Source organism: Lates calcarifer, linkage group LG9 (assembly GCF_001640805.2).
Source record: "Lates calcarifer isolate ASB-BC8 linkage group LG9, TLL_Latcal_v3, whole genome shotgun sequence".
Lineage (NCBI taxonomy): Eukaryota > Metazoa > Chordata > Actinopteri > Centropomidae > Lates > Lates calcarifer.
This window is the reverse complement of record NC_066841.1, coordinates 12,084,931-12,097,674: the sequence shown is the minus strand read 5'-3', so window position 1 is coordinate 12,097,674 and position 12,744 is coordinate 12,084,931. Positions and strand designations below refer to the sequence as shown.

Sequence of the window (12,744 nt, the reverse complement as noted above, 5' to 3'; positions counted from 1 at the left end):
CAGCTGCGCCTGCCTGAATCTCTTAAAAAATTTGGTAATGTTTCAAGAATGAATGGAAGAGTTTTTCCTCAGGTGCTCACACACACACTCATGCTAATATACAGTACACACACACACACACACACACAGATTTAACTCAACAAATTTAACATGTTAATTTGTGAACTTCAGAGCTGCTGGAAGGCTAATTTTATTACCTCTGGACAGAGCCGGGCTAGCTGTTTCCCCTTGTCTCCAGTCTTTGTGTTAAGCTAAGATAGCTGGCTGCTGGTTGTGGCTGCATATTTTGCATACAGACATGAAAGTGGAGTAAGTCATTTTTATTCAAGTATTTTCTAAAAGGTCAAACTATTTCCTTAAAGGCCTCCATCTCCAGTAGCAAAAACATCAGCAATATGTATAAAACTTATCTATGTCTATAAAGGCCATCTATATATAAAGCTGACCCATTCTGATTAGACCACTGGGATAGACAGGCTATTAAATCCTGCTTCCTTCCACTCTCCCTTCCTCTGTCTGTTGCTGTTTTTAAAGTCCCTGTCTACCAGCAGCAATGATGACATCCGCTCAAACTACTGAGCTGTGTGCTTATGATGGAAAACTGGACAAGCACCGGGCCTGTGCATGATTCAGGTAGAGCGCCACGTGCGAAATGTTCCACACTATGAAGATGAGCTCAGTGCAATGAACCCCCCCCCCCCCCCCCCCCCCCCCCCCACACACACACGTATTTTGACATTTGTGCCAGACTGAGGAAAAATCTGGAAATATGTACCTGTGAATTGACAGATGGTACAGGCACATGGATGCAAGAAAATGAACAACTCTTGAGGTCATGGTGACGTCACATCAAATAGCAGGTCAGAAAATGAGATGAATGTAGCAGAATAAACATGCACTCCAATGAAAATGATCCTGGATGAGACTTGGCCTAATTGTGCGAAAATAAGAGACCTACATAGAGCAGACAAAAAAACAAACACACAAGTCCCACAACAAACAGGACTGAGGGGTCCACTGAGTCAGTGAGGGCAGCTGGGGAGACATGATGTTTCCTTTGTAAACCTGCCAAGAGTTGAAAGGATAGGCTGAGCTGAGAATTAAGGATTAATCGGGGCATAAGCCCCTTGACTGCTGTGCAAATAAGAGAATAATAATGTGAGGGACAAGAGGGGAAGCCCCACTGAATTCAGCATGACTGCCTATTATGGGTCTTTTGAGTTCACTGTGCTAAAAACAGATATCAAATACATACTTTTTCAGCTTGTTTTTGAGACAGTTATTTGCTTGATGTCATCAGATGGCGGCGTAAAATAAACTGCAATGTTTCATAATTGTTATAACACTCAGTCTCATAGTTTAATGTCTGAATTTGAGTGAAAAGGGTAATTGTTCTAATAATTGTTCTATATTTTGGGAAATTCACTCAAAATTTGGTGTCTCGCCACGTAATGTAATCTCATGGGATTGCATTCAAATAGCACGCCACTTTCAGGACATTTTGCGTGCCATGTTTATGTATTTTTAGCTTTTTGTGTGTCATTTTACACATTTTGGGACAAGGTTGGGGGTCACAACAGGGTGTGAAATGACAAGCAAAAAGCAAAAAAAAAAAAAAAACCAAAGCAAAACTGGCACGGTTTTCATAGGCCATTTGGTAATATCAAGCTGTGAGTTAGATCATGTCTGTCTGTTATATTTGAGGCTACAGTCAGCAGCAGTAAGCCTAGCACAGTAGCTAGCCTCTGTAAAAAGCTTAAAATATCACAAAATAACATGTTATATCTTGTTCCTTCCTTCCTTCCTTCATTTATACAAAAACAGAAAAGTAAACACGACAAGTTATGATTTGACGGGTCTGCTTCCTGTCTTTATGCTAAGCTAAGCTACTTACCTCATAGGTCTTACTTCATAACAGAAAGAATTGTGAGTGGTCTCAATCCTCTCACCAACCCCTTGGCAAAATGTTGAACTATTCCTTCAATAATATTTTACGATTCCTTTAAGAGTCAGAGGTACTAACTGAACGAGGCAATGTTTTTATGCCAGAACTGTGAAAACAAGGTGGATACAAGCCTTCAATTTATTTCAATTATAGCTACATAATAATACTGGGAGGGCTGTTGGGCAGGCAAAGCTATAAATAAAAAAAGAGGTTGGAAACTTATTTCCCTGTTGTTCAGCCGACAAGACATGTGCATCTTTAAAATGTTGCCCAATGTTGAAAATTTCTATAAATAAAGATAATAATGCTTGTTCTCTCTCACACTACATCCTGGTGACTAATTTTTACTTGACAAGAATGTAAGATAAGAGACTGTCATGGTGGAGGAAATACTGACCGCCATATTTGGAGTAGCAGGACACACAAGATCTGGGCAGGAAATGCGAGCTGGTGTGTTATGGGGCTCACGTGACAGCTGAATTTGAAAACAATGACAGACACTGTGATATGGTTTACACAGACAGCAGAGAGGAAGGAAACTTGAACAAAGGGATTTGGTAAAGGAATCCAGCACAAGGGCGGAAGATTGCATTGTATGGCATACAAGATGAACGTGAAAAAAATACAAGCGTGGGTCCCTGAAGACAAAGAGACAGTTGACTGGGGGCGAGACGGAGAGGAAACAGGCCAGCAGAGGCGATACAAAGGTTGATGACAATTCCGTCTTGGAAAAAGAAACTGTGTCTGTCAAAACAGATGGCAGCTGGTAAAGAAGATTAGGCTCTGTTGCTACTGTCTCCAACACCACTTCAGACTGATCAACACCCCCAGTCAAACACACACACACACACACACACACACACACACACACACACACACACTGTACTCACAAACCTCCAACTGTTTCCTCTCATCCAATCCCAACAACCCGGCAAACATTCAACCTTGTGTTATACTCACTTGCTCTTCTTTTCAGAAAAAACTGACATCTGGCATCAGGACGAGCCTCAAGTACTATGGAAACAATTCATGTCATTTCTTGGTTTATAAGTCAAAGGAATCATTTAACAACTTGAACTTTTCTTTAGTAGTTCTGGCCATCATTTTCATTTCTATTGATTATGATAATAACAGGGAACTGAGAACACTGCGATATAGCCATAGTTACAATAAATGTGACAGGGCAAGAAACATATGACGAGACAAGTTGCAAACAAGTCAGGTCAAAATGTCGAATTCCGTTTATTTGGGGATGACAACCAAAGTGACACCTAAAATGTCGGTGATAATCCCTCATTGCACAGGAAAACTGTGCACAACTATATGACAAGTCAAAGTTCAACCAGGAATCTGTCTGTAATTTGTGATGCTTGTGTTTCTTCCCGTCAGACTTCTTTTCAGTGTTGTTGCCATGTCGGCAGACCTCAGCAATTAACTCGGTGAGTTCAAGGTTGTCATTACCAACAGGAATGATGGTTTCATTCAGCATTTCCTTTACAGTGGATGGTTTTCAGTTTTCCAGTTAATCCAAGGAATGGTTGAACATTCTGGGAAATACGCTCATTTGCTTTCTTGGAGAGAGTTAGACGAGATGTGTGCACTAAATATGAAGCTGTGGAGCCAGAAGGCAATTAGTTTCACTAAAGTAAGGGGGACACCTATCAGCACTTCTAAAACATACTGATTATCATGCTGTATCTTGTTTCAAATTTCTTGCCCAGGCACAGTAACTTCCCTTGAGTCTTGTCGTCACTTTGAGGCCTCGTCTGGTATGTAACCACAAATCAGCATTTTTACAATCAGGATTTTGTGCTGATTAAACAAATGAAATGTGTTAATTAATGTGTTGATTAGTAAATCTTAGAGGTGCAGGTAAGCTGTTTTCTTTTTGGACTGGAAAGAGCCAGACTAGCTCCTCCGGCCTCACTGCAGCTTCAGACATGAGGTCTAATAAGGGAAGAAGTGTATTTCTCAAAAATGTCGAACTATTCCTTTAAGCCACTTTCAATGTAATGTCTGTTACTTTTCATCAGAGCATGAGAGCTTATGGACTGCTTGAATGCACATCAGTTTTGGCATGTTTGTGGACAACATGCGCTAACACAAATGTTACCAGATACACATTATAAGAAAAATTCAGAGACAACACGTCATACTTCATCAGTTGGTTGGTTTATTTATCATTAGCAATGACACCAAATGTACTCTACTGTTTTCACTTGCTATCATAGGAGATGCATTTTGAATTGTAAACAGTGAAAATGATAAAATGCATTTCAGAAAACTCCTTACAAGCAGTGTATGACCAGGGTAAAGAGCAGATTGTACCTGCTCTTGCTCACCTATTTTTTTTTTTAATAATACATGTCATCTTATAGTTTTGAGTCTCTCATATTTACATAGATACAGCTGGGTCCCACATTCATCACCAGCAGAGACCTATCGTTTTTTGTTTTTTTTTGTTGTTGTTTTTTGTTTGTTTTTAATGTGTTATCACATAGTTTTCTTAAAGAATTATATTTACAACCATAACGTCCCCAGCTGCCTGCTGCTGGGGGTTAACACACAGTTAGAATCACTTGCTTAAAATTCATTAAACTACTTATGGTTCTTGAAAGTTTTACGTTGTAAGTCAACCTTATAGCTCTAAGTTTGTTTGTTTTTTTTCTTAACAAATAAAGTTAATACAGAGCTCAAGCCGATCGTCTTCCCCATAAAAATTAAAAATTATCCAAATAAATGAACAAACCAAAAAATAATAATAAAATAAAATAAAAAAATATTGCACTTAAAGTTCAGGACAGCATTGGACCTGTTTGGTGGTTAAGAGGAAAGTGAGAGCTTTTAGCTGAGTGCTTTGGAGGGAGGTGAGGGTGTCTGTAGAAGCATCCAGCAAGTTAAACTAAATAAATAGGCAAACCTTTGTACAACATGAAGCAGTTTTTCTTTCTTCCTCGGACTATGAAATGAGCAACCTCACGTGTATTGCTCAGGAGAACTAGGGAGTGCAAGTTGGAACCCTAAAGTGTAGGAAAAAAAAAAAAAAAAAACAGCTGAGAAGATAAACCAAGCCGGAATCTGTCATAGCAATGTCCTGAGAATGCTTCCATGATTAGTCCAGAATGAGCTACAATGTTAAAGGAAATGTTGTTTGGCTGCATCAAACACTTTGTCTTTTTCTTCTTGAGTTTTCGTTCCTTGTTGTAAACAGTCTTTGGAGACAGGAAGCAAGTCGTCTTTTTTTTCCACCTCTGGCTTTGAATGTCTTTTAATGTGAGAATGACACATATCTGTGTTTCTTCACAGCTCCAGTCAATGCGTTATTCATACGTTTGTGTTCTTTGCCCGTCTCTGTCTCCACCTTTGTCCATGTTGAACGCTCACAGTATCTTTCCACAGTCTTGGTGGTGAACTGAATGAGTGGAAAGCCGTTTATAGAAGCTTTGAGAGAATGTAGAGTTTAACAGAGATGCATGAGAAACAGCTACTTTTCATTCAGACATCATCTTGTTTTTTTCTCTCTCTCTCTCTCTCCTTGATGAAAAAAAGCACGCAGAGAAAGGACTTTGTGTCGTACCCACAGCTTTTGAAGTGGCTTCACAGAGGACGTGATGGAGGAAAAGGAGGGGATTAAAAGTTGGAGTTTCAAAAGAAAATCAAGGAAAAAAGTGACAAAACAGTACCGGACTGTCTTCATGTCTGCGGGGGGTTTTTCTTTTCTTTTCTTTTCTTTTTTTGAGCAACCCCTCCTTTTCTCCAGTACAACTGGACAAAAACATAAAAACATAGACAAACGTCTTTTTTTTTTTCTTAAAAGAGACCAACACACACACACACACACACACACACACACATAAAAAAGCAACAGTGATCAGACAAGCATCCAGCTCCTGTTCCAGCCCTCGCTTGTGGGCCTCTGCAATTTTTAGTAACATCCATTCATCCATTCATCAGTCCATCCATTCATCAGTCCATCCATTCATCCATCCACTTGGTAACTGTGTAAACTACATTCCTTTGCAGTGCCATAGCTTTGCCGCATCCTCTCACACCATAAAAAATAAAAATGATAGTGGACAAGATGACAGACACAAAAAAGAAAAATTGAAAAAAAGGCAAACAAAGAACCTCACATCCCACCCACCCGCTGTACGTTTTTCAAGTCTGCTCTCTCATCATCATCTTTCTCTTCTCCTTCTCTCTGTATCTTTTTTCTGGTCTCTTATGACGAAGATGAAGTCGAAGTGGAGCTGGGCTTTTTTTGGTTGATTAAGTCCAAGTAGAGTTCAGAGCGGAGGAAGCGGGGGTATGAGTCCTTCTCCATCAGCCCGTATATCCGCCTCTGCGCTAGGTCAAAGCAGGAGCGCGTCACATTCTGCAGGTTGTCCTTAGTGTGATCCCTGGTGTACGAATCCAGGTTTACCTGCAGCAGGGAAAAGAATAGAAACGAGTGAGACAAGTGCAAGGTTGCGCTCTTATTTTGAAGGAACAAAAAATGGAAAAGGGGTGTTTTCTTTTCTTTTTTTGCAGGAGGCTGTTTTGATGTCATTTTTTCCAGCATCTTGTATGAGTTGTGTTCACTCTCACTCACCTCTTTACAAGACTGGATAGCGATGTATTCTGCAAAGATTTTCTTGGCTTTTGAGGCCATCTTGGACTGTGACTTGATCTTCTTGTATTCCTCACATGCTAGCCAGAATTCCAGATTCTCTTCGCTGAACTCCGTGCGCAGGAAAGCTCTGAACGCTGCCAGACCATCTGAGAGAGAGCAGAGAGGAGGAGGAGGAGGAGGAGGAGAATAAACAAGAAGAGAGTTGACTAGAGAGCCATGGCAACCTCACAGCTGAAGCGCTCTTTGGAGTTTCAGCGCCTAAAATAGCTCTGTGACGGCCTTTTGAGTCATGTGGTTGGAATAAAGTGAGACATAAAAAAATCAAAAAACCCCTCTCAACACTGCAGCACATATTCAAGTCCTCAACATCCTTTAAGTGACATCACACCTCTGACCCAATCCTTCCTTGCTATTCAGCATGACATCTAAGCATCTCCCTATGCACACACAGTCAATGAACAAAGACATGACTGTGTCGGTGTACGAGGGAAAAACAAGACTAATACTGGAACTTTGGGCTTTTCAAGTTTAGGTCCAGTTAATGATTTGAGGAAGAAGGCATCCAGAAGAAAGAAAGGCAGGAAGCCGTGTCCGCCCACAGCTCCTGTCTGCACCTTTCCGTTCCCATGAGTCACCCACGCTGATAAGCGGAGCCAATGCAAAAACGTAAGTCATCTCTTACCTCATTCTGGTAAGCAGGAGTGAGGCAAGAGGTGGAGGAAAGGAAATTAGAAGAGGGAGAATATAAAGGGGTCAACAGAGCCAGATGAGGAACAGATGTGGAGCCTGGCTTTGCATCAGCTTTGGGAAAAAAAAGGAGTGGGACTGAACTGTGGAAGATGAATTGTGGAAAACAAAAATAGCAACACACTTGCAGGTTGCCTGTTTTTTTTCTCTCTCTCTCTTTCACCCCCCACTTCTTTCTGTGTAACACATGGACTCTGTCTGTTGGGATTAGGGAAACTTGCTGCAAGCTGCCTGCTCACTGCGGCAGTGTGTGTGTGTGTGTGTGTGTGTGTGTGTGTGTGTGTGTGTGTGTGATCCATCCCCCACCACCGTAAGCATGCACTGTATGCATGTATTCACACACTACCTGATAGTATAATGTATTAAACCATAAGGCAAACATGTTTAAGACAAAAGACAGTTGATTCCCATGTATGAATAGCAAGGAGAAGATGAGAGGAAACAGTAAGGACAAGGAATTAAGAGTAACTTACATTTGTGTGCCAGCAGCTTGTCAAGCGAGTCCCCCCATTTCAGTGCTTCCTCCGGGGTGGGCCTGCAGATAAAAGCAGAGCGGTTCTTTAACAAGCCCATCTCAGCCAGGTTTCTCATTGTGTGACCCATCCGCAGAACTTTGTCTATGTTGGGTAAATGAGTGGAAACGTGGAAGGTTTGTAATTCCTCTCTGTTGCTTCCTTTCACTCTAGTCTGTGTCTACTGCTCTTTCCCTCACATTCGGTTCTGCCTTGTGAACGGTTTCAACACTGAGAGCCATGAGTCTGTTGTCTGCTTCACCCTGGTGGGGGTAGGCTTTTATATTCCCACTGAAGGCAAGTTAGCAGGCAGGAGGGGAGGGGCCTTGGGCCAGCCAATAGGGACGCATTGTTGGGTTTAGAGTCCTCCTCCCCACCCCCCACCGGTGTATGTCTGCCCCCTGCTGCTTCTCATCCTTTCTGTACCCTGCTATAAAGCATGCCGCATATCTTTCAGTCACTGTAATCCACATCTGAGACCTGACACTCACGTCCACACATCAACAAAAATATAATTTGGTCTTAACACTTTACCATCTTGTTTCGCTCACTCATTTATGTGTTGAAGCTGCTGTTTGATAAACAAGTACACATACAGAAATGCTTGGCTCTCAGATTCTTGAATTACTCTTGGCAAAGTTTCCTATTATGATATAAAAAAAATTATAACATAAGAATATATAATGAATATCTACAGAGGATATTTATTGTGGTTTTTGGAACCAAATGGTAAAGAATATATAAAAAGTATATGAAGAATGTTTTACATCTTTTTAGCTTTTGCAGTGAACAAAATACAGGAAACTTAGAAACAATTTCAGTCTTAAATAACACATAAACCACTAAGATTTCATATGTGTAATATTTAACCTCAACTTATTTAATTTGGTAAGTAAATTTTTTAGATAATTAAAAAAAAACGACACATGTCCAAACCATTCACCCTCCCTCTGACATGCCAATCTTACTAACACATCCTCCCATTCATTTTATTGTAACAGCACACGCTACAAGCACACTCCCATCTCTACTACTGCCCGCACGTCTGCCCTACTGCCCACATGTCTGTCTTCCAACACCAGGTCATCACCAGTTGTGGCGAGATCCGGAAAACCGTCTCTCACACACACACGCCCACATTGCACATGCTGTCAGGAAGTGGCCACTTACTTGACTGACTTCATAGATTTGTCTAGCTTGCCGGCTGGGTTGCTTCCTGGGGATTCATTCCTCCTCCGCAGGAAAGCCAGCCGATTCTTCATGTCTTTGGCCCTGGGTGTAGAGAGAGATATAGAGGGGGGGAAAGAATGGGAGAGTTGGAAGAGGGAGGAGGGAAGAGGAGGGGAAAGTTGGAAGCAGGGATGACAGGAATGATAAAAGTAGATAGAGGGGGGTAGACAAAAAGAGAGATGGGAAGAAAGAGTTGAGTATCCAAGTCCAAAGTCCACAAGTGAGACAATCCAAGGCATGGGAATCACCAATTAAGCTCTTCAGCACTGTAAATCCAATCCACATGAAAACAAACCCACAAATGCCAGAAAAGGTGAAAATAAATGCTGTGTTGTGTACATTTTAGTCTTCAGCCAGGTATGTTGGTATGGTAGAACAGAATTTTTCCAAAAGGTGGATATCAAGCTCCTTTTCCTCGCTTCGTGTCAGTGTCGTTCTTGTCAATCTAATATCTCTAACAGTCTTTCCTGTAGATGCGTCCCTGGCAGGTTCCTCGGCAGGGACTGAACAAATGTGGCAGTGAAGGAGGAGAGAGACTCAGTGCTCACTCCTCCGTTTCATCACGCCATTCTCCATGTGCCCAGAGGGGTTGCTGAGAGGGAGCTGACCCAGGGCTGAGGCAACAGGGCACTGTGACCTCCGTGCCACTTCCCTCCGAGCAGCGGCGTCCAAAATCCTCCTCTGTCCGCCACCCTCACCTGTTTCACCTTTCTACAACCGTTACACACACACACTCACGCACAGACCCCCCCACCCCTTCTGCTGCTTCTGATGTGCCACCTTAAAACTCAGACCGGGTAATACACCAACCCTCGGCTCCCCCCGTGGGATCCAACAGAATTCTGCGCATTCCCATAATCCCATGGTACCTGTCCTGGCTTTTCCCGACCTGGAGCACGTGCTGCCTCATTGGGATGTGACCTCACTCAACACCCATTTCCTGAGTCCCTGCTTTTGATTTCCACTGTGGATTGGCTGGCCCGCTAATAATGCAGCGGCGGTGGTGTGCACTCGCTGGGCCTAATCACTGCAAGCTGTCCCGCTGCCAACCCACGGCCCCCCAGGAGAGCATGTACACCCCAAATTAGGAAAAAGGCTTCCAATTATAGACACTTATCATTCAAACATGAACACACTGGTGGGGGCGGAAGAACACAAAACTGCCGATTAGTTCAAATACTGTACAGGAACACACTCGGACGGGGATGAAAGAACGCCAATGCAAATGTTTCAAAGAACCCCCTCCCCTGAACACCTGCACCTGTGCCAACTCATGCCCACTTCACTGGTGCTTTCATGCCAGTAACAGGTGTTGGGAAACTCCCAGTCTGCACCAGTGTGTGAAGGGAAGAGAGAGAGGTAATTTATGCATGTGTAAATGTGACGTGGTCACACACACACACACACACAGAGTGGCTGGCCGAACTGAACAGAGAACACAGTCAACTGTAGATGTGTGTTTTTCCAACTGCTGCGGGGGAAAGGAAAGGTAGAAACATGCCCGTACACATGATGCAACACGACTGCCTGAGCTGTTGGAAATAGCAGCTGAATAGCTCCTTCAAAAATCAGGATGAGTGTGACTTTGTACTTTGATTTGGGTGTGTTTGGGTTTGGGGGAGCTGAGCTAGTCCAGATTACTTTAGTCGACTCAGAGAACCACAAGAGGCCTTTCTGGAAAGCATTTGTCAGATTCAGGAGGGAGGAACTTTCAAATTTGTTCCTTATAAATGTGTATGCTTGATGAAAAAGGAAACAACATTTGGTGTGACAACCAGTTAAAGCTATGTGAAAGCCTTTTTTCTCCTCTCAGGCAAGTTAACTTGAAAATGGAAATTTTACATGAGGATAGAAATGGACTGAGGACAACAGACAACCAAAAAATTATCTTAAAAACAGACACATTTTTGCAATGAATTCCAAGGAATACTTAGAGAGATGACTGATCCATTCACTGAAATAACGTAAGCCCCCTACGTGAAACCAGCATAAACCAGATGCTAAATTGCTGGACAGAATTTAGGCCTCTGTTCCATGGAAACAACAGGGCTCTCTAATGCAGCATCCCTGTGAGTAGCTCACACTTGCAAGCCTGAAGGACATTATTACCCAAATAAAAACTCTCTTGCTGTTAAATAAACTCATAACATCAGAGCGGGATTTATTAGATTCTTCTATTTTTAGGTTGCTCTCAAGGCAATTAGGTCTTGAGCTGTGTGTGCGTTAAAAAGCTAAAAGAGAGCCTCTGTCTTGCCAGTGCATGTGAGGAAGAAAAAAACTTGTGTTTTATAAGGGTTGGAAAATATTGTCGGCCTGACAAAGGACACTTTATTATTTATGTCTGGTTTTATACAAGCCGAGCCCGAGTGGGAATGATGTGACAATGATGTCATAACAACAGGCACTTTAAGGGAAATGTATGTTTCTATCCTGCCACCATGTGGGTGTCAATGGATACTGCAAACATAAACAGTAGCACAGATTGCTTGCAAAGCATTCCTTCACCTCTCGCGGTCCGGTCGCTGGCAACAAGTCGAGCTTACAGCATTCCGTGATTTATTTTTCCACTTATTTTCAGAAACTCAAATACAGCTCTCACGGTATTCTTGAAATAAGGTGATATGTATTACATGTGGCCTCCTCATTTAAAGCACCACTTCTTTCTGTAGTCTGCCTGAGGTGTGAGGTTCCTTCCTGCACGGCGACTCAACTCATAGAGCCGTAAATGTAACTGTGATTACTAGCTCAGTGGGAGTCAACAGCAACTACAACTTGAAGCAGGGTCACATAACACTCCTCCATCAGCATGGGTAAAGATACATTCTCCTTTCTTTTCCCTCCAGATGCAGAGAGTTTGCTAACTCAGCTGCCTAACTATAATTAATCGCCTAAACAAAGGGAAGACATCATTAGTATGCTGAGTACTCTAAATCCTTAACTCAGACTTAAAGCAGGAGGAGAAGGGGACTGATACATGCAGGCACACAGAAGACGCATTGCCATTTCTGATATAAAAAGAAACACAAAAGCACATATACACATATTTCTGTATTAGTTTTGTTTAATATTAGCAATGGAAAGCAGTCTTCTTTTTACAGTGATGCTGTTCTTGCACTTGAAATTTGATTTACCCTGTGTTCTTTGCACCTCTGCTCTTTATGTGCTAATGGCTCTTCTCACAGTGCCTCTCTATTTAAAGTTGCTACTTCTGCTACTTCACTGTATCCCTCCAGCTGCTAATAGCTCCCCAGTAATGCCATTAGCTATGTATCACACTCCATTTGATTTATTACATACAATGACCCCTATTCTTAACTTAATCCGCTAAAAGACTGACACATGCCCTGTGGAAGATTATCAAATTAATGTGTACTCTCCAATGTCCCTCGAGCAAACTATTTACAGCACGTCCGTGTTTCGTGGCACATTGCATGGTGTGTGCACACACCTGAGTGTCTGCTCGCGCCTGTGCAAGAGAGACCGCTTTATGTGCTTGAGTGAGGAAGTGAGAGGTCTTTAGCTCCGCAATTATCTGCAGGTTTCTGTACTCTTTATTCCCTCTTTGCTTGGCTCACATTAGATGCACTAATAGCACCCTGCTGGCTATTCCTGGTGTTCTGAAAAGTAGGCCGCACTCCCAGGGAAAGGCTCTGGGAGCACATGGGGGGAGAGCTACAGACAGACAGACATACTGCAGA

At 42.4% G+C, this 12,744-nt stretch overlaps 1 protein-coding gene across 1 annotated transcript in view; it reads right to left on the bottom strand.

Annotated features, from left to right (window-relative positions):
• Positions 1-4,098: 4,098 nt before the first annotated feature.
• rgs3a (regulator of G protein signaling 3a) overlaps positions 4,099-12,744 on the bottom strand; it is a 92,484-nt gene continuing 83,838 nt past the window's right edge. The window contains 4 exon segments of the mRNA XM_018662931.2: positions 4,099-6,368; positions 6,537-6,703; positions 7,778-7,839; positions 8,987-9,088. Coding sequence (XP_018518447.1) covers positions 6,168-6,368; positions 6,537-6,703; positions 7,778-7,839; positions 8,987-9,088 — 532 coding nt within the window. The 3' untranslated portion in view covers positions 4,099-6,167.